This window comes from Galendromus occidentalis, unplaced genomic scaffold, assembly GCF_000255335.2.
Source record: "Galendromus occidentalis unplaced genomic scaffold, Mocc_1.1 scf7180000077526, whole genome shotgun sequence".
Lineage (NCBI taxonomy): Eukaryota > Metazoa > Arthropoda > Arachnida > Mesostigmata > Phytoseiidae > Galendromus > Galendromus occidentalis.
The window spans coordinates 27,958-49,084 of NW_003805514.1; the positions used below are offsets into that span (position 1 = coordinate 27,958).

Genomic DNA, 21,127 nt, shown 5'->3' on the forward strand with positions numbered 1-21,127 from the left:
TGCTATGGGAGAGAAATTGAGAAGCGAATTCTGGGAATCTCTCATGGGCTAGAACTCACGCAAGCCTTAGCGGTTATATTGGAGTTAGGTAGGCCAAAGCCCACAAAGTCTGCTCCGGAGCATCCCCCTCAGAGAAGTTATTCGCTTTCTCCCTAAACGGATCTAGCGGAAGTCGCCCACTCGACTTGCAAGGAAATTTTCGTAGACCGTAAACCATACGTTGTCGGATAGACCCGCGCTTCATGTCAGTGCAAGCCGGGCAGCCGGGCAAGGATCTTCAGCCCGGCCAGAGGCGGGGAACTCAAAGCAATCGACTCTTCGTTTCCGTTCTCGGCGATTTGTTCTGCTGATTGAGTCTGTTTTGATTGTGACCAGCTCATCGATCGTCCTTCTGGTAGAGCTCGAGCCCAGAGATGGAGGCGGCGTGGACATTCATAGCGATGTCTCCGGGAGACCTCCGCTATGGGGCAGTCGGTCCCCGCTTTGGCAGCGATTATCGTCCGGATTCGGGGGGCATTCCCACCCAGCCGTTCATCCTCGATGAAGCTCCTGCCCCGACCGGTATTGACGAGACCTAACGTGTGGGCTGGGAAACCAGTACAAACTGTCGAAAACTAGGGCTTGACGATTCGACCTAAGCCTGGCGATTGTAGAATAGGAGAGCGATCGAGGAATGGCTTCGGCTCGTAGTGAGCCGGGGGATACTGACGTGTGGGGTTCTTCGACACCAGCCGGCAGACCCGTCCGCGCTATCGAGTGAGTTATGCTGCGCGCTTTCTCTCCTGATCCCCTGTTCCTACTCGTTTGCTCTGGATCGTCCTGCTGGCCGAAAACTATATGGATCTGGATACGATAGAGCATCGGCGGAATCAGACACAGTGTCCCCCGACACGGGACTGAGCATGCCCCCTATCTTACATGGGAGCTTCAGTGATTTCGCGGAGCTTCGAAAAATGATTGCGGCTCCGGAGGACTGCTTGGCATGGAGCTCCCAGAAGCTGGCTCACTCTTAGAAGATCCGCCCCGATGGCCTCGATGAGAATGCCCGGACTCGTGATCGCTGATCTCTCCAACTGGTGCGCCGACAGAAACGAAGTCTCCCTCTCGAAGTCGAACAGATTGAAGCAATTCGAGGGGAGTTGAGTCATGTCTCGTTTTTCGGGAAAGACATTCTATCAGTCGGGAGAGTCGATTTATTTCGGGAAATCCTTCGTTTCTTCTGAGCCGCGTGGAAGATCGATAGAAGCGGCAGGGCGACACTATGCGTCCAGTATGTTGATAACGCAGGAGAAAGGAATGGTCAAATGGTGGTTCTCGAAATTCCTCAGCTCGCTCTGTGCCAGTACAATTCCATGACTCGTGCAGATGTGCCTCGCGCTCTGCGAATTTCCAGGCAGAGTGAGATTGATGCCCTTGTTCTCTGGTGTAGGTACGATTCTCGACTGGGCTACGGTTTCCTCCAGCGCGAGAACGCCTCAGAAGTGTTCTTCCATAGGAATCGGCTTATCATGGCCTCTGGCGAGAGCCCGAACATTCGTCCTCAAACTCGAGTTGTCTTCGATCTGTGGAGGACTGTAGAGGGCCGATTCGAAGCCCAAAACATCAGAAGCAACTGGGGGAGACCGATCTCTAATCGCACGTCCGGAAAACGTTACTCGAGCTTGAGAAAGGATATACACAAAAGCATCCGGGACGATTTGCACGAAAAATACCGTAAGGCGGTCATGAGATCGGCTCTCGACCGAGTCTCCGGGATGTCGGGAATCAATTACGCCGACGAGATCTTCTGATCGATCGGGGAATTTCTAATGGGTGATTTTCCCGCATCGTATAATGTCGATTTCCCAGAAACATGTTGGCATTCCACGCTGTTCTAATTTCCAGCTGTCTTCGAAATCAGTGCAATGGCGTGCATCACTGCAAATCGGTTCTGCTCTCGACACAAGGCTGATTGAAATGGCGTCTTGACGACTGGATGACTGAACTACAGGGCCCTCCGCGTGCGCGGCGATGGAGAGACAAGATCTCTCAGCAGACAGGAGGACGCTCGAATACGATGGCTAGATTCTTGAATAAACTGGGATAACTTGTTTTCTGAGCGAAGTCTCTTCATCCACCGATGACGAAGGAGCATCCGACATTTCTCACCCAGCGCTCTCCGCCTTGATTCCGGAATCCGGACGTCGCGGACGGCTGGATTAGGAGACCAGTGAGATCGCCGTCCTCGTTGAGGGATCCCCATCATCGTCCCGAGGATCCTTCTGCCGAGGGGGGTCGAGTATTCTTTTGAAACTGCCTGCGATGGTTTATTTCTTTAGGCAGCACAACTTCGTCCTGATCGACGGCGCTAGCTGATCGGAAGCTGTCCCCAAGTTCTACTACGTGAGACAGACGTGACTGCGATGAAGAAGAGGACCGTGACGACCTGCCATCGGGGAAACGACCACAGCGCGGATCCACAGAGCGGGATAATCTGCAACAAGAACTCTGTCACAAACCAGGTGTCAGCTAGGAGCATTCCGATCACCAATCATCGGAATACCCTCTGAACACATGCGGAAATCCCGACGTTCTGTACCTGCTCGAGTTTAGCGATTCCCGCGTTTACCTGTTCGGCCGGGTCAGCCCGCGTAAGAACGAAATCTCTGACATCACACGATGCTCGTCGTCTGGATATCGTACAGAGCGACAAGCTTGTGACAATGATGACCAATTCCACGCAAAGCGGGAACCAGCGACAGATTCGCTGCGAACATTCGAGCCGCGAGGGGAAACACAGCTCTCCCTCCCCCGGGAAACCGAGAACACTCTGCACGAACGAACCTGTGGCAAATCAGTGTCAGCTTCGTTGGCTCGATCCGAGATTCCTCCTAGACAGGGATACTCTTTGGAATGGAAGTGCTCAGGACCCAACAATCTTTTCCGGATCCGTCCTAGTACATGCAAAGATTAGTTACCGACCATAGAAACATCTCACCTATGAACCAGAGTGTCAACATCGGGTCGACGAAAGTCCCGCACTCGAGTCCACGCCTCGACGAAATAGTCAGAGCATACTTGAGGAAAGCCTCGTTTCGGCTATTGCATCCCTTTCCAATCAGGCTGAACGATTCAACGAGGCTCACTGCGCACGAGCCCAGAAACGCCACAGAGAGAATATTAATGGCTGAAGTAATCACGAGCACGAAAGTTTCTGTTATCTGTATGTGTTGAAGCTGCAGCGTGTCGGCGGTCAGCTGCCGTGAACCTGTCGCGATCCAGCTCAATGCGAAAACGAGGGAGCTCGGGACGAAGTTCAGGATCCTGTCCACAGGTATGTACCAGAACTCGATCATTAGAATGATTGTGATAACGAGTCCAATCACAGCAAAAGCGACAATGAGAACCTGTGCCGGATCCGGACGTCTCACGTGGACCTTGATACGACCTGTTTCGTTGGAGGGCGGACCCGATGCTGCTGAGATCCTCTGAGTTTGAATTGAGAATTCTTTCGCATTCCCGATGAAGTCTGAGATTTCGGCCAGGAAGACGAAATTGAATCCGACCAGGAAAGCAATTGATTTCAAAAATTGACCAATGTCCCACCAGAGTGGATGGGGCAACAAGAAAGTTGATGAGCTTAAATTGAACGACAGGAGCAGCACGAGCACGAAAGCAGTGGCACTCGTCATGACAACTCCAACCAGAACCGATAGTATTCGGAAAGACATTTGCTGTCTCGTTTGAGTAGGTTGCCTTAGATCATCTCGTCGGGTGGACTCCGCGAGGAAATCCCAGGGCAGAACGGCGAAGAATTTCGACAGCAATATCAAATTCACGAACATCCTCACACGCGGCTGGCCTCACCACTGAACGGGGACACATGAGTGCGACCCTTCTCAGATCTCCATTTTTGCTTGGTGCATAATGGAACGATGCTTCGGACTTCGTGTCGTGATCGGTCATCAGAGAGCGTTTATGGGTCAGGCCTCCTATTCCGAATCTCTGGACAAGCTGGGACATCCTCGGAACACGATTCTTGCTTGGCTTCTCTCCGGAATCCCGAACGCTGTCGATACGACCTCCCCCGAAATCTCACGTCGATGGAAGAACCCCGGCGTCCTCTCGCCGGTGACATGCAAAGCTTCCGATTTTTCTCGAAACAAGATATCAGCCGAGCGTGGTGTCAGTCAGTGCTTTTCCTTCCCCAATCGCTCCCTGTCCGAAGTCGAATCTCCTGTTGTCGCACTTTGAGTTCCGGCCAAGTTGAATCCTGGGATGATGTAGGGTCCTACCGGATTCCCTGTATCCATTATCATTGAAATCTCGGCCTGAATCCACCACTCGTCATTGAAAGTTACCCCCAAAATGCCTTCTACATCCTGCTGGAGCACAACACGGCCATGGACTGACGGAGGAATACTGGATACTGGTCTGCGAAACGACAAAGCCAGCTCATGTTCCAATGAAAACGCCTTTCCAGACGTTAGGACCCAGCAGAGCCCATCATTCAATAACTAAAATGGAGAGATTCAAAGGGCCGAAGTTCTCTGATCGTACGCACCTTTTTTGCGAGAGTTCGCCCGGAGCGCGCTCATGAGACGTCCCTTGCAGCGATTAGCCTGACGGAGCTTCTATCACAGTTGCGAAACTTCTATGCCGATCCGGGCGCGCTTGGATCACTCTGTTGACTTGAGCCTACACCACTGCTGACTCGAGTCTCATGTGCGCAGTTCTCTCCCACCGAGCGGACGGCTGAACTCATACAACTGGGAATCCGGTGGGTTTCGTGAAGAACGATAGAGGGCGAACATCCAGCTGATCGGGAGAAGCTGGATCGAAGTGAAGTGCTTGCTTTCCCTGAAAGTGTGAAGGACGAGAATGCCTAAGGTCGACAGTCGCCGATTCAAGTATCATCAGGCTGCGAAGAAGCGCCAAGAGAAGAACCCAGATGGTTCCGCAAAAGTGAGTGTTCGAGACTCCGTCGTTGATCGGAGAGAGGAGATACTTGCCACCTCCGATCATAATGTTATATTGGAGACCTGAGACAGCGATTCTCACTTCAAGATCACTGCTGCCGATCAGCCGGCGCCGCATACATCCGCCGCCACGGTCAATCCCTCTGTTGGATCGGAAATAGACTTGGACCGTCTTATCATGCCTCCACCGCAACATTGGGACCGAAAAACCCTTGTGAGTCATCACGGAGTTCACTTACTCATGTCATGCAGTGTATGAGCTCGAAGGAGACCCGAGGAGTACGATAACGACCTCGTGAGCATTCTAGGTCGGCATCCATAAGAAGATCACCCAAGGAAAGAATAAGAAAGAGAAAGCCAGGGCTCGGAGGAGCCTTCTTCTCAAACGATTGGAAGCCTCGGATGCGATCATCAAAGAGATGGTGGTCAGTATTGCTTCTGCTCATTTCGGGGGAAACTCATTCGTTTCCCGAACGCTATCGCTGATTAACCCTTAGGACGTGCCCACGAATTCCTTTCTGTGAACGCGATTGCTTCATGGGATCCCCGTGACTCATCTATCTACTGATCAAGCGACTCAATTATTTATTCATCCATTTATTCTCCAGGAAAGCAAACGTCGGGAGGAAGCTTCCATCGCGGAGCCCGACGCAAGTGTCGAGCATAACAGAGATTCCCAGCAGGTGAGTGACTCTAGCTTCAAACGTCTCAATCCGCGGGAGTCCTCCGCTCACATGGGGAGACGAAGAGGTGGATAATGAAGTTTCGAAGATCTTGCCGATTCCACAGAGATCAAGGGATGGTCAAGGCACGAGTAGCGGTGTGGAAATGCCTTATTGGGCCAGAAACCGGACGCCCATGAAACGCGATCGAAAACACAAAGACATGTGAGTTCTCCGGACCATGCTCGGTTCTGCACCGAATTCATCAGTATCGCCATTCCGCCGTCCGCTCTCCAGATTCAATCCTTCCCTCTTAACTGGGATTCAATTTTACAGGCTGCAGGACATCGATGTTTTCAATAAAGTCCTTCAAGACGAGCATTTCAAAGCTAATCCAGGCGAAATCATGTTGAATCACCTGAGTATCCTGATTCAGAGGGAGTACCTGGACGAACTCAACACGCGGAAGCAATAAATGTACTAGGTCACGTGTCATTGACTCCGCTTACTGAGCTGTGCTCTGATGTGTAGTTAGGATTCACGACTGGACTACGGTCTCGTCCAGGGGGCGGACGCCCCGAAGGTAGCCCCTCGGAGGCATCAACTTATCATTGCCTCGGGCGGGAGCCCGCGTGTTCGTCATCGGATCTCACGAGAGCTGTCAAAGTCGACTCGGACTCCAAATCGTCTGGAGCACCGTGGTAGATATCGACGATGTCATTATCCGTTACGCGGAGAGCGGGAATTATTCCCAGGGCTGTGACTTCAAGGACGGCCCCGCATGCGCTCGGTCATGGGTCACAGCCCTCCGCCGATGAGACCTGCGGCTGATAAGAGATCTGACAAGAGCTCCCGGGATCTCACAGATCACAACGTGTTATTGTAGAGATAAGAGGAAATGTCGTTCTGACGCGACGCCCTTACTCTTCGGAGAGAGAGAGTCGACCTCATCTCCGAGCCTAGATTGAACCTGAACGCCGGATGACACGGATACTCATCTCTGAGTATTGACGGCGACTCCAGCGTCGAAACCTGTTCGAGAGTCAATGCGAAGCGGGGACTTGGATATTTCATCCCACGCTATTAAAGCAGGGCTCAGGTTATCCCTCCAGAGTCCCGACTCGAGCTTGTGTCAAGCGCAGTACCAGCTGAGAGTCGATTGATGAAAATATTATGATCTCACGCCCGTGGATCGGAACCTGCTCGGGAAGTAGATTCCGAGCTTCGTCATGAGATCCGAACAGATACGATCTCGCATTCAATATATATATGTTCTATGCGTTTGTTGTAAGCCGGACGTTTTCGGTGGGAAGTGGATAGAGTGAGGAATAAAGGAAGTGCGATTTCGATATCCGTTCTTTTTAGTGTAGAACTACGCTATAGCCCCCGGTAACGGGCACCAACTTCAATGGGGAGTATTGGGGGGCCAAAGCTCGAAAAAATTCAAATCTCGGAGATAGCATGCGTATGTGCTTGGGTCGTCTGCCAGAGGGTTACGCACTTTCCCTATGCGAGTCACCTGTGTAACAAACTTGTCGAGCTTACTTCTCTGAAACAGAGCGTTTGACAATTAAAATGGTGATGGCTGAATATGTCCGGCTGAGAATGAGGCACCGTTCATGCTACTCAATTTCCCCCTTATCTTGATTATTTCATAAAATACAGGCCTCGTTCTCGCAGAACGTCTGAACGAAGACTCAGAGGCTGAAAAAACTTAGGGCAAGAAACCCTCAGCATACCTTGATTAGTCCCAATCAACTGTTCTGGAAACGCTGTGTCGATTGATGCACCAAGAAATTCCCTCTTTCTGATTTTGAACATATATTTGGCGGAGAATCTCTCCTCCGCCAGGGATGGATCTATTTATTCAGGATCGCCTCAGTTTTTGCTAAATTAGTCGTTGAAACTTTCCTCAATTCTTCCTCCACCCTGCGACGATGTTGAAGGCAACTAACACCTCCGGTTGAGGTTGTAATGACAGCGGAAAACGATGTGCGCGCGTTCTTCATTTCATATGTCCTCTTATGAGAATGGACTCTCGTCATTCATTCTAGCCGTGGCTACTACATTCATGCCTTTCCTTTCCTCATTGGTCGATGTCAATGGTCGTGGAAGGACACCGGCGGAGAACCTTCTGACTAGCAAGCTAAGGATGCCGGACTCCGTGAAGAAAAAAGAACGAGTTGCGCCTAATACATCGTCAGCCATAATCCCGACATAAGAAAACGAACAGTGTTCAGACAAGCGATACGAAGCAGATTCGCGGAACAAACAAGGGCGAGAAGTCGTAGTTCAGTTCAACCGAAATGGTCCTCGGGAAATCACCTATCAGGCAGGACGCAACGTGGTGCTAAGAGAATCTAGCCACGGCGGGCCGTACGGCTTAGCGGACGATTGGGAGGGAGTGGTTCACCCAACGAAAAACTTCTTAGACGGTGCTGTCGTCCTGTCGCAGCATTGTGAATGAATGAACGCGTGTCTATCGCGTTGGGACAAATCATTCCAGAATGAAGAGCTTTCTTTTTTTAGTGCCGCCGCGCCGCTTCCCGGTGATGGTCTCGAAAAGGAGGATAAGGGAAGCCATCCTTACAATGCCGAATCATGATCATTCTAAGGTTTCGACATTCCATTAGGAACCTCATTTTATTAGTCTACAACTAATTCATCCCCATCATCGTCTAGATGCGGATGCGCGGCCTCGCGATACTCGAAAAATCCTCCATCGGACATGCAATGATTGTTCCTTGAGATCAGCAATATGAGATCTCATCGAGAGAGCAGATCATGTAGCAGCGTTTCTCCTAGGCGGACATGGTCATGGAATCTAATGTTCCTTTCATACGCATAGTCGCGATGTTCTTCAATCCTTATATCCTCCACGAGGAAGTGTGGCACTCGGTCACGTACCGGTTGCCGTCCGAATTGCGGGTTGCCAAGTGGAAAACGACGCCGCACTCGGGGCAGATATCGGACCGTATATCCGATTGAAGTTTGTCGGTTGAGTAATAAGCAGATTTTGATGTCATTCGTCAACATTCCTGAGTTTAGAAAATCTGCCGAAGTCTTCGAAGGTTGCTACCGACCGAGTCCCGTTCCCGCAGTTGAGTTTTTTGATCTCGTTTTCCTCAAACTAAAAAACGTCTTTTGAACAACGGCCAGAGGAAATCTCGTGATACCCTTCGTCGACCGGAGGGTAGTATCGAAAATCTTTCGCGGATCTTCCGTGTTCGCGTAGTTCTACGCCCACATACCGCCTGAGTCCCTGACTCGGGCACCCCGGGGATTTTTTTCAACCGAGATTGAACGGTGGGGAGCCCGCGCGTTTTCGTCAATCTCCCTCATTTTTTTTCATCCCCCTGATGCCCCGAGTCGGATCCCAAAGAGCGCAGCACGCGACCAGATGAAGGAGGCTGAGCAGAATTTTGAGCATCGAAGTTATTTGAATGAAGAGACGCTTCGCGAGACGTATATGGAGATTTCGGCACCGGGCGAGATCCAATCGATACACTGGGCTCGGTGACATCATAGGCATCCCAGATTCCTAAAGTTCCCGAGAGAGGAGTTCTGTAGACCGAGTTTCTAGGATCCGTGTCCGGTCCCTTTTGTCTTCCTTAACGTTGGGAGCATATTCTTCATAGATTCCTCTCTCCCTCCCGATAAACGCTGCAGCATTCTCCCGGTCAACGCTGCGGCATTCGTCCGACCTTTGCTTGCCCTCAGGAGGTTGCGATCGACAAGTCCAACTCCTCCAATGAAAATCTAATTCTCCGTTCGAGCGGAGTCCTTATAATTTTGAATTTCGCGCCCCGATCCATGTGCCGCCATCTTGAACACTACGCTGTGGTGGCCTGAGAGAGAGAGTCAACTGGCTGTGTTGTGTTTACTCGGGCCGCCGGTCCATTGTTCTCCCGGTACTGCTGCTCGTCTCACAGTATCAGTGTTCACGTCTTTGTAATGTTTCACCCGGCTTGATAATCTTTGATTCACGATGCATCCAAGTCTCCAAGGAGTTTCCCGGCGCACCGCGCAAGGGCGACGTCCCCAACCAGAGAAACGGCGAGTGGACCTCCCGAAGACCTCGTCGGAAGATCCGGGATTTATAAAGCGTGAATGTTCAAACATCCCGTGCCCAGCGGGCTCCCGCAGTGGCCGGCATTTCCGCGGCGCTTCGAACTCATTCCCGCGTTATTGTCCACAGGCCAGACCTCTTGTGTCGAGTGAAGTACAGTAATACCCTGCCGGCCATTCCATTTGACCCAAAATTCTTAGCCTTCCCCTTCGACAACAAACGATTCCTTTCGTACAAAAGCACGTCTCTCGAAACCAACTACAAACACGATTTGTTGACCGAGCATGATTTGGGTGTTACAATCGATCTCATAGATCCGAACACCTACGCTCCACCAGCCGAAGGTGAGGCGATACGGTTCGATGAGCGTTGCTGTGTGAACTGAATGTTATGGTCTCGGAGACATCCTACGAGTTCTTATCGATCTCCAGATGTACCCCTGCATGCCGATAACGAGGAGCTACTCGAAGAGGAACCTATCACCCCTGCCGTTTCGAAGCGATCGAGACTTCACAACATGGTCATCCCCTGGGTCAAGAAGACCGAATACATCGCGACCGAGTTCTCAAGATACGGTCAGACCGGTGTCAACACTGAAACCAAAGTCGGCTACAACGTCAAGAAGATGCTCAATGAGAGGAGTCTGTACATGGATCGGGACTCTCAGATCGAAGCAATCAACAAAACATTCGAAGAAGCACAGAAACCGATCACCCAGCACTATGCCAAACCCAATGTCACCCCTGTCGAGGTGCTCCCAGTCTATCCCGACTTCGAATTGTGGAAATATCCATTCGCTCAGGTTCTGTTCGAAAATGAGCCGGCGCCAATATCCCAGGTACGTCGCGAATTTTCCTCGTCCATATCTCTGAGAATGTACGCGCCCGAATCTTCGTCCCAGCAACCCCAAAACCTTTTTTTCGATCCTTTCTGCAGGCTGAGGAAATGTCTCAGGCGATGATTCGTGGTGTGATGGACGAGTCTGGCGAACAGTTCGTCGCCTACTTCATGCCGACGGAAGAAACCCTAAGGAAGCGGCAGAATGACGCGGAAAACAAAGTCGAGTACCAGGATGAGGTCGACTATGAGTATGAAATGACGCGAGAATACAACTGGAACGTGAAGAACAAAACTTCATCGGGATACGATGAAAACTATTTCTTCGCCGTGCGAGACGGTTGCATTTATTACAATGAGCTCGAAACTAGGTGCGTAGCTTAAACGGGGATCAAGTCTTTCGGTCAATCAATGAAGTAGCGCCTGGGCCTTCCATGGTTGAGGAGCTCCTTCTGATCACTAATTTCCGACATTTCTCCGCTTAGGGTGAGGTTGAGCAAACGTCGATTGGAACCAGGCATGGCTCCCAATAATTCGGAACTGGTTGTAAAACACCGCGTTCTCAACGAGAACGAGCACCGACAACAGCAGCTCAGACTGTCACAACTCGAGCCACCACAAGAAGAAAGCGACGACGATGAGGAAGAGAAGGACGACGAGGACAACAAAGAGGAAGGGGAAGGAGCTGGGGAAGCTCACAATAAGCCTACTGGGTAAATCCGCCACTGTAGGGAGGCGATGACAGAAAAGGGACACAGCACCTTCCAGCGTTCATCTCATTAGGAGGAGTTCAACGAAACATCCTAGACAGGAAAAAAATTCGATGTACTGATGGAGAGCTCATTCGTCGTGGGGATTCACGTCATGTTTCCGACGGGACAGTTCCGATAGCGCGCGTAACCGCGTTCCTAGCCGTATCGAGTTTCGCACTCCAGCGAACCTAGAGGAGGGTTGGTCTGCTGAAACCTCTCGATTGGGTAGGTCCCCCGACATGGGACCTCATTGACCTGACCGTGTCTCCTGTACAGATCGGCCTGTAGCCTCAGGTGGTGTCATCGTAGAAGCGGTCTTCACGTCAGGTTTCCGATCCCCTTGACCTTGTATCCTGTTTTTACGCTGTCTCCTCATCGAGCGTATATCCGGGTTTCTTGGGAAGGGTAGGGAGTAGGGAGGGACGCTATTTTGGACTAAATGTGCCCGTTCTATATATGAGTAGGTAGGTTCGGACTCTCAACTTATTTTTCCCGCAGTCGCTTGCTTCGCAATCATTTCATGAAATCGTGGTCCCGCCCGGCTTCTCGGCGGACGAAATTGCAAGCTCGTCCATCGATATTCGTGTGAACATTCGTCTCCCTTGCCAGACTGCCCGTCGAATCCGTCTGGGGTCTCGGAATCTCGAGCGTCATTCCACCAACGTCGAAGCAGTGTCTTATCATTGTCCGTCTCGATGATGGTACCTTTATTCGAGGCCATGTGATTGAAAAAAAAATCCGAACCGTTCCGTGTCTACATAACAGGATCCGCCATGTGAAATATGAAGAACTACGGGAGCGAAGAGTGGAGCCTGCATATTCGAGCAAGGAGCCATGAATCCACTTTCCGCGCTCTTCGCGACATTTTGCCTAATCCACGTCTCCTTATAGCATTTTTCTCTCCGTTGCCCCACATTCGATTTGGAATGCTGATCGCCGGAGATCTTCTCAAAGAAGGCTGGGACTCGCTTAATGGGAACCCTAGTAGTTTCCCAGCCTGGCTGATTCTGTTTGTGACTCGAGCTTATGCCGAGCGCAGCCAGCTGAGAGTCGATTGATGAAAATATTATGATCTCACGCCCGTGGATCGAACTCGGAACCTGCTCGGGAAGTAGATTCCGAGCTTCGTCATGAGATCCGAACAGATACGATCTCGCATTCAATGTATATATGTTCTATGCGTTTGTTGTAATCCGGACGTTTTCGGCGGAAAGTGGATCGAGTGAGGAATAAAGATAGTGCGATCTCGATATTCGTTCTTTTTTTCAACCGAGATTGAAAGGAGGGGAGCCCGCGCGTTTTCGGCAATCTCCCTCATTTGTTTTCATCCCCCTGATGCCTCGAGTCGGATCCCAAAGAGCGCAGCACGCGACCAGATGAAGGAGGCTGAGCAGAATTTTGAGCATCGAAGCTTTTTTGAATGAAGAGACGCTTCGCGAGGCGTCGGATATGAATGTTTCCGCGCCGGGCGAGATTCAATCGATACTCTGGGCTCGGTGACATCATAGGTATCCCAGATTCCTGAAGTTCCCGGGAGAGGAGTACTGTAGATCGAGGTTCTAGGATCGGTGTCGGGTCCCTTTTGTCTTCCTCAATGTTGGGAGCATACTCCCCATAGATTCCTCTCTCCCTCCCGATAAACGCTGTGGCATTCTTCCGGTCAACGCTGCGGCATTCGTCCGACCTTTGCTTGCCCTTAGGAGGTTGCGATCGACAAGTCCAACTCCTCCAATGGAAATCTCACTCTCTGTTCGAGCGGAGTCCTTATAATTTTGAACTTCGCGCCCCGATCCATGTGCCGCCATCTTGAACACTACGTTGTGGTGGCCTGTGTTGTGCTGTGTTCTGTGTTTACCCACGCCGCCGGTCCATCGTTCTCCCGGTACTGCTGCTCGTCTCACAGTATCAGTGTTCACGTCTTTGTAATGTTTCACCTGGCTTGATAATTTCACCTGGCTCACGATGCCTCCAAGTCTCCAAGGAGTTTCCCCGCGCACCGCGCAAGGGCGACGTCCCCAACCAGAGAAACGGCGAGTGGACCTCCCGAAGACCTCGTCGGAAGATCCGGGATTTATAAAGCGTGAATGTTCGAACCTCCCGTGGCCAGCGGGCTCCCGCAGTGGCCGGCATTTCCGCGGCGCTTTGAACTCATTCCCGCGTTATTTCCCACAGGTCGGACCTCTTGTGCCGAGTGAAGTACAGTAATACCCTGCCGGACATTCCATTTGACCCAAAATTCTTAGCCTTCCCCTTCGACAACAAACGATTCGTTTCGTACAAAAGCACGTCTCTCGAAACCAACTACAAACACGATTTGTTGACCGAGCATGATTTGGGTGTTACAATCGATCTCATAGATCCGAACACCTACGCTCCACCAGCCGAAGGTGAGGCGATACGGTTCGATGAGCGTTGCTGTGTGAACTGAATGTTATGGTCTCGGAGACATCCTACAAGTTTTTATCGATCTCCAGATGTACCGCTGCGTGCCGATGACGAGAAGCTACTCGAAGAGGAACCTATCACCCCTGCCGATTCGAAGCGATCGAGACTTCACAACATGGTCATCCCCTGGGTCAAGAAGACCGAGTACATCGCGACCGAGTTCTCAAGATACGGTCAGACCGGTGTCAACACTGAAACCAAAGTCGGCTACAATGTCAAGAAGATGCTCAATGAGAGGAGTCTGTACATGGACCGGGACTCTCAGATCGAAGCAATCAACAAAACATTCGAAGAAGCACAGAAACCGATCACGCAGCACTATTCCAAACCCAATGTCACCCCTGTCGAGGTGCTCCCAGTCTATCCCGACTTCGAATTGTGGAAATATCCATTCGCCCAAGTTCTGTTCGACAATGAGCCGGCGCCAATATCCCAGGTACGTCGCGAATTTTCCTCGTCCATATCTCTGAGAATGTACGCGCGGGAATCTTAGTCCCAGCAACCCCAAAACCTTTTTTCGATCCTTTCTGCAGGCTGAGGAAATGTCTCAGGCGATGATTCGTGGTGTCATGGACGAGTCTGGCGAACAGTTCGTCGCCTATTTCATGCCGACGGAAGAAACTTTGAGGAAGCGGCAGGATGACGCGGAAAACAAAGTCGAGTACCAGGATGAGGTCGACTATGAGTATAAAATGACGCGAGAATACAACTGGAACGTGAAGAACAAAACTTCATCGGGATACGAAGAAAACTATTTCTTCGCCGTGCGAGACGGTTGCATTTACTACAATGAGCTCGAAACTAGGTGCGTAGCTTAAACGGGAAACAAGTCTTTCGGTCAATCAATGACATGGCGCCTGGGCCTTCCATGGTTGAGAAGCTCACTCTGATCACTAATTTCCGACGTTTCTTAGGGTGAGGTTGAGCAAACGTCGATTGAAACCAGGCATGGCTCCCAATAATTCGAAACTGGTTGTAAAACACCGCGTTCTCAACGAGAACGAGCACCGACAACAGCAGCTCAGACTGTCACAACTCGAGCCACCACAAGAAGAAAGCGACGAGGATGCCGACGATGAAGAAGAGGAGGACGACGAGGACAACAAAGAGGAAGGGGAAGGAGCTGGGAAAGCTCAGAAGAACAAAAGTGACTCTGAGAGCGATGACGGCAAGAAGAGCGATGGCAGCAGTCGGGCGTCGAACGCCTCGCCGAAGGCTCCAGCGCCGGCCAAATCTCAGAACGCTCCAAGGAATCGTTCACGTTCGAAAAGTGCGTCGAGATCGGGATCTGGTTCTCGGTCTGGATCGAGAAGCGGATCGGAATCGCGGAGCGGCTCAGAGGCACGCAAATCTCGATCTCGATCGCGAGCGGGGACTGCGTCGAGTCACTCGAGAAGCGGGAGTGGGTCTCGGAGCTCTTCTAGAAGTGGATCTGGGTCCGGCAGTGAAGAGGAAACCAACCAGAAGGGGGACAAGAAGGAGATTTTCGGTTCGTCCGAGTCAGAGAGCGACTAGAGGGATTTATTGGATCTCACTGTATATTAGAATAAATGATGGCGTTCATTTCTGAATCGGGTCTCGAGTGTTTCGTTTTCCGTCCAGCTTATTCATTATTCCTTTCTCCTATTGATCTTCACCTCCGTCACATTCATGCCCACTTTTTCGGGCTGATCCACACAGCCAAGGCTTAACGTCCCGGGTACTGTTATTCACATTGCTTCCGAGGACGGATCCACAGAGCAAATGTACCCAGGAGGATCAAGGCCGAGTACCTGCATATTTTTCCGGCAGCAGGGATCGAACCCACACCGCCTCCCGCGCGAGCGGCGTCGTTGCGGCTATGCACGTTTGCACGAGAAGTGACAAACGCGCTTACCACTCGACCACCCGTCGGTTGTCACATTCATGCACAATGAAGCGCTATTAACATCTATCAAAATACCATAAATGTCTGGGATATGTCATACCAATTTCTCAGGTTCGTAGCTCCTAGGCTTTCCGTGACCGCTCTCATGTCCCAGTTTCCTTGGTTTTTCTGCCGAATTTCTCAGACCGGGTCTTCCGTGACGATCCATGGAATACTATCGAACTGTCCCGCTGCAGCAAGAATCATCCATCATTTGCTTGGAAGGCAGTGGCGGATTCACGAATTCGTCACCCCCAGGCTCAATCAGGACCGCAACCCAGCTGGGTTGCGTCAGGGCGGCGCAAAACTGCCGCCCCAGTCTATTGCCTACTAAGCCTACTGGGTAAATCCGCCACTGTAGGGAGGCGATGACAGAAAAGGGACACAGCACCTTCCAGCGTTCATCTCATTAGGAGGAGTTCAACGAATCATCCTAGACAGAAGAAAATTTCTATGTACTGATGGTGAGCTCATTCATCGTGGGGATTCACGTCATGTTTCCGACGAGACAGTTCCGATAGCGTTCCTACTAGGAACTTCCTAGCCGTATCGAGCTTCGCACTCCAGCGACCCTAGAGGAGGGTTGGTCTGCTAAAAGCTCTCGATTGGGTAGGTCCTCCGACATGGGACCTCATTGACCTGGAGTCTGGACAGATTGGCCTGTAGCCACGGGTGGTGTCATCGCAGAGGTGGTCTTCACGTCAGGTTTCCGTTCCCCTTGACCTTGTATCCTGTTTTTGCGCTGTCTCCTCATCGAGCGCATATCCGGGTTTCTTGGGAAGGGTTGGGAGTAGGGAGGGACGCTATTTTGGAGTTAATGTGCCCGTTCTATATATGAGTAGGTAGTTTCGGGCTCTCAACCTATTTTCCCCGCAGTCGCTTGCTTCGCAATCATTTCATGAAATCGTTGCCCCGCCGGGCTTCTCGGCGGACGAAATTGCAAGCTCGTCCATCGATATTCGTGTGAACATTCGTCTCCCTTGCCAGACTGCCCGTCGAATCCGTCTGGGGTCTCGGAATCTCGAGCGTCATTCCACCAACGTCGAAGCAGTGTCTAATCATTGTCCGTCTCGATGATGGTACCGTTATTCAAGGCCAGAGCTCCTTCCTCGGGGTATCCTACGACCAATAAGTTTCCTGTTGCCAGGCATCCAACACTGACTTCATTGGGAATAAACAGCATTGACCCGTACCATGAACCGATAACTCACGGTCATCAGTCATCAGCGTTTCGTCGACGATCTTCACACTATGCTCAATCCTATTCTCAATCTGCTACTCCCCTAGATTCATCTCCCGCTCCAAAATGTAGGTCTTTCTCCCTCGCGTTCTCCGGCAAACTTTCATGTTTTCACCCGAAACACGGACAGGGCTCAGCTCTCGTGGAAACCACGCTTAAATCTCCTTTTTTTTCTACACTTTGAATGAACCACGTTGTGAATTGAAAAAAAAATCCGAATCGTTCCGTGTCTACATAACAGGATCCGCCATGTGAAATATGAAGAACTACGGGAGCGAAGAGTGGAGCCTGTGTATTCGAGAAAGGGGCCATGAATCCATATTCCGCGCTCCTCCGCGACATTTTGCCACGTCTCCTTATAGCATTTTGTCTCCGTTGCCCCACAGTCGACTTGGAATGCTGATCGCCGGAGATCTTCTCAAAGAAGGCTGGGACTCGCTTAATGGGAACCCTAGTAGTCTCCAAGCCTGGCTGATTCTGTTTGTTTTTCGAACCGGGATGCACGGACAATCCTCTTCCATATGCTTCCCGAGATGCTATAACCCTAGGCTCTCACCCTGCGATTGTCTCTCGAGTTACTGCCCAGTTTTCTCCCGAAGCGGGTCTGGGGGGCAACTCGACCTCCTCGATCCGATAGCGGTTTCCGGCCCGGATCCCCTCATGGAGGGTTGGGCAAGCTTCTGGATGGATCCTCAACTGTCTCCTAGGTCGAAAGAGAACAATCGACCGCCGGCCCCGGGTAGCGCTTCCCCGCGTTAGGCTGGGCTGTGACTCAGGAGATTCTGCTGCTCGCAAGAGGATACACGGCGAAGGTGGCATCATTCTCGCAGCCGCCATATTATGTGCCACTTGCCCGTATGTCGCTCACGCCTCTTCCGAGGTTCTCGGACTTTTTCTCGACTCAAATCCGTTTTTTCCCTTCTCCATATTCTTCTCCGATCCCCACGTTTTTTGGTTCCTAATGTCCGGGTTCGTTCATACAATCGATGCATGGCTCAAGAGCCTAAAGATAAACACTCGTGCGTTCCTAGAAAGGCTCGGAGTTCTCATACGTATACTACATCGACGGCATGAATCTGGGCCTGATGTACGCGTAGATCGTGAATCTCGTTCGTTGTACGATATGCACGCGGGATCATGAGCGTTGCCCTATAACCAGAATGACTCTTCCGTAAATATCATACTTTAAGGGCAACGCCTCAAAGTATGTCGCTCTCCGATGACCGAGTAAGTCCGGGGCGTAAGAATTCCGTCATTGAGGTTGGGAGGGGTGTGCAAGGTCGAGCTTCAATCATTGTTCAAAGATAACACATCAGCTGTGTTTCAGCGTTTCTCAGACCTTGCATGTTTTCAGCAGTTATGATCGTCAGACGCGGCCCAATTCCATTCTCTCGTTGGCGCGACAAGGGGTTTTCTATCGACGGGCACGGTCTGGAGTCATGATGGTGCAGCGGGTAGTTCGAGTGAAACTCGAAGTTCATCGCACTATGAATTGGGGGTCTCTCTGAATCCTGGCTCAAAATGATTGACCAGCCTGGAAGGGCGCCGGTCACCTCCGAGTATAACTCACGCGCTCTACAAGGGAATGTCTTCAAGTGGAAATGTCGCAATCATTGAAACCTCCTTGTTATCGATCCTGCCGAGCTTAACTTCGAGCTAGAGGCGGCTGGCAGTCTCAGTAACTCGTCGATGCTCTCACGTCTGTGAAGAACGTAGCCGTTCCGCAATGTTGTACGGGGTGAGCGAGTTTTCTGCGTGCATTTACAATTACCTCGTGGGCTGTATCGAACGTTGATTGTCTTCGCTAAAGGCCGACGATCCCCCGACCCCGGGGAATCAGGAAATGTTGAACGGGTCAGGGTATACATACTCCAATGCACTCCTCCCGCGATTCGGAATGTGCCTCTCCGACCATATTAGTCCGCATCTGAGCAGGACCAGAATGAGATACTTCTGGAAGCTTTGTCCCTTCGCGGAAGGATAATTCCCAAGACCCATGAGCCTCACACTACAATGGTAGCATTGCACATATCGTGATAACTCGACCGGGAAGGAGGAAAGAAGGTCCATCGTCGAGCGGATCGGACTTCGTTCGCCGGCCGAGTTAGACTTTCAACAGCAATGACTCCGAAAGCTGAAATCGGGGTCAAGCAGATTTTCAAGAGCGACAGCGTACAACAACTCGAGGGCTCTACATCGCTCTAAGGGTCGCCAGTCCACTGTGGAAAGGATGATGTTGGTATTGAACGGAATTTCCGATTGCTGACAGCTCCCCGCAGAACTCGGATATCGATACCGTTGTCCACAGCGGGTAATCTCAGTCGACGAAGAAATCGGGTGATGCAAAGTTTTTTCTACATTCAATAAATAATTGATTGAGGCTCGCATCGGAATCCTTCTGTAATGATCACAGTTCTGAATACATGACTGCCGTGAAAAGTTCTTTGGCTTATCGAGCCTGGCCGCTCAGAATTCTCGGACACCGCTTCGGCCGCTTGCAGTCACGTTTTTTTTCGCTCATTCAAAGAGGCGTAAGCGAGCGGACGGTTCCGCGTAAGTGTGTCTACGCGGGTTAGGGGTACAGCCGAGCCCACGACCATGAGCTAGCGAGCCAACCGGCCGCCCGGCCGACCAGCAGGCTTGCCTGACATTGCGATGGCGGCCGCTTCTCGTCGAGCTCTTCGTAGTCTCAAGGGCTCTTCAGTTGCTCCGGGAGTTTGGGGTCTTCAGCAGAACCAACCGACAACTGAGCGACCAACGAACCAAGCAAGCAAGCAAGCAAGCAACCAACGAATCAACGAATGAAAGACCAGCAGCAGCGGGTCAGGGAGCATATTGCTCAATTCCACCGCTAGCCACCACATGAGCGCACTCTGGGATAGAGTCAAATACACGTATGTACTCAAGTATGGAGATTTCGTTCAGCAATTTTGACCCTGCGAGGCTTCACTGAATCTTCTCCCTGTATTTGTTTTGCTGTTGCAGTCACGGTTCATCGGACTGTGACTTTGAACATTGCATCGAGTCCTGCGCGGTCGGAATCGACTCTGTCATCCTCCCTCGATTCTCGACAATTTTCCTCGCCATGAGCCGACTGAATAGTCAGGTATAAGTCAGCACAATTTTCCTCCATCCTCCAAGTGGCCGGGATCCAGAAACTCACCGGCGCCACGACCTCCGCGCAGCGAAACGATCAATCCTTATAGAGAAGGGATCGAAGGAAGAACGGCCGCCTCCGGCTCGCGATATCCGGCCGACTCCGGAAATCTCGGAGCCATCGAGCTCGAAGTGACTCTCTCAGCCGCTTCTCCGACGCTCGAGATGAATTTTCGCCTCACGTGCATTTTCAATGCTGTCATATGCAAGGATTTGTATCTGTATTGCAGGCAAAAGGGTTAATGCGATGGCGAGCCTCTGACGCGGCTGGTCATCATGGATGGCATTATTCCCGATTCAGTGAATACGTTCGGGAAGAGAGGTCTCCCTCTGCTGATTCGACTAACTAAGTGAGTTCACACCGCCATCGATGCATATTTCAAAGGATCGAGCGGGGCTCAAGCTGGGATCTATCGCATACCGTAAAGATTCCAATACAGGCCCGGGCTTCTATTGTTTTGAACCCCTTCGCAGAGGGGCTTCTATAACAAAGGAGCTACCCATGATTCCACAAGCAGTTGTGCAATGACGGTGATTGAGAGGAAGAGACTTCAGAAAACTGGATTTCTCGTGACTTTTGGAGCTCGAGGTATGTTCTGGAACAGAGCTTCTCGGGAATCTGATTCGATTCCCCTCAAAGGGCTCCTGTCCGAGACGGGCTTCTATCGAAGACCGGCTACTATGGGAGAGGGGCTTATACCGGAATATTTACGGTAATCAAATTCACAATGCTGCTCACATCAGAGGCCGAACATATAGGAAATAAACAGTCTATCTATCAATGTCGACCGAGGCCAGCTCGACATCGACTGTCATCGAAGCCGGACCTCTCCGGTATCGAAGGAGTCTTCACTGCGCTGCGATCGGCCGGAGGAAGAAGGATGAAACTCTGAGGCACCATAGATCAAAAGTCTGACAAAACCCTTGGACCAGAAACGCCGGATGGAGAATCCTTGATTCTCGTACTCTCTGACTGAAATAAGAGGAAAATTCCTCGTACTCGACCTATTTCTGTGGAGAGCGACAGAAGTTTCTGCTCAACCGTAAGAGGGATCGAATGGGTTCTACGGTTCTACTATACGACCGTTGACAGCGGGGAAAT

The 21,127-nt window shown here is 51.2% G+C and overlaps 3 protein-coding genes across 3 annotated transcripts; all 3 read left to right on the plus strand.

Moving 5' to 3' along the window:
* The first annotated feature begins 4,684 nt into the window (after nt 1–4,684).
* On the plus strand, nt 4,685–6,160 carry LOC100900081 (uncharacterized). Its single transcript, XM_003747880.1, has 6 exons — nt 4,685–4,944; nt 5,047–5,172; nt 5,267–5,383; nt 5,567–5,641; nt 5,748–5,845; nt 5,957–6,160. Exons 1-6 carry the CDS (start codon nt 4,861–4,863, stop codon nt 6,093–6,095), a joined length of 639 nt encoding a protein of 212 aa, XP_003747928.1. The 5' UTR covers nt 4,685–4,860; the 3' UTR covers nt 6,096–6,160.
* A 3,359-nt stretch (nt 6,161–9,519) lies between these two features.
* LOC100905155 (RNA polymerase II-associated factor 1 homolog) lies at nt 9,520–12,517 on the plus strand. The gene is made up of 5 exons (XM_018641229.1): nt 9,520–9,676; nt 9,819–10,033; nt 10,121–10,527; nt 10,626–10,897; nt 11,012–12,517. The coding sequence occupies exons 1-5, from the start codon at nt 9,609–9,611 to the stop codon at nt 11,241–11,243; spliced, it is 1,194 nt and encodes a 397-aa protein (XP_018496745.1). The 5' UTR covers nt 9,520–9,608; the 3' UTR covers nt 11,244–12,517.
* A 596-nt stretch (nt 12,518–13,113) lies between these two features.
* On the plus strand, nt 13,114–15,285 carry LOC100900366 (RNA polymerase II-associated factor 1 homolog). The gene is made up of 5 exons (XM_003747882.2): nt 13,114–13,308; nt 13,451–13,665; nt 13,753–14,159; nt 14,257–14,528; nt 14,638–15,285. The coding sequence occupies exons 1-5, from the start codon at nt 13,241–13,243 to the stop codon at nt 15,236–15,238; spliced, it is 1,563 nt and encodes a 520-aa protein (XP_003747930.1). The 5' UTR covers nt 13,114–13,240; the 3' UTR covers nt 15,239–15,285.
* The last annotated feature ends 5,842 nt before the right edge of the window (nt 15,286–21,127 follow it).

Bases quoted from the DNA above. Each gene is read 5' to 3' on its own strand.
- LOC100900081 (XM_003747880.1), top strand. From the start codon at position 4,861: ATGCCTAAGGTCGACAGTCGCCGATTCAAGTATCATCAGGCTGCGAAG. The intron at 4,945-5,046 runs GTGAGTGTTCGA...TCTCACTTCAAG, and splicing joins ACCCAGATGGTTCCGCAAAA to ATCACTGCTGCCGATCAGCC. The intron at 5,642-5,747 runs GTGAGTGACTCT...CCGATTCCACAG, and splicing joins ATAACAGAGATTCCCAGCAG to AGATCAAGGGATGGTCAAGG.
- LOC100905155 (XM_018641229.1), top strand. From the start codon at position 9,609: ATGCATCCAAGTCTCCAAGGAGTTTCCCGGCGCACCGCGCAAGGGCGA. The intron at 9,677-9,818 runs GCGAGTGGACCT...TATTGTCCACAG, and splicing joins CGTCCCCAACCAGAGAAACG to GCCAGACCTCTTGTGTCGAG. The intron at 10,528-10,625 runs GTACGTCGCGAA...TCCTTTCTGCAG, and splicing joins AGCCGGCGCCAATATCCCAG to GCTGAGGAAATGTCTCAGGC.
- LOC100900366 (XM_003747882.2), top strand. From the start codon at position 13,241: ATGCCTCCAAGTCTCCAAGGAGTTTCCCCGCGCACCGCGCAAGGGCGA. The intron at 14,160-14,256 runs GTACGTCGCGAA...TCCTTTCTGCAG, and splicing joins AGCCGGCGCCAATATCCCAG to GCTGAGGAAATGTCTCAGGC. The intron at 14,529-14,637 runs GTGCGTAGCTTA...GACGTTTCTTAG, and splicing joins TACAATGAGCTCGAAACTAG to GGTGAGGTTGAGCAAACGTC.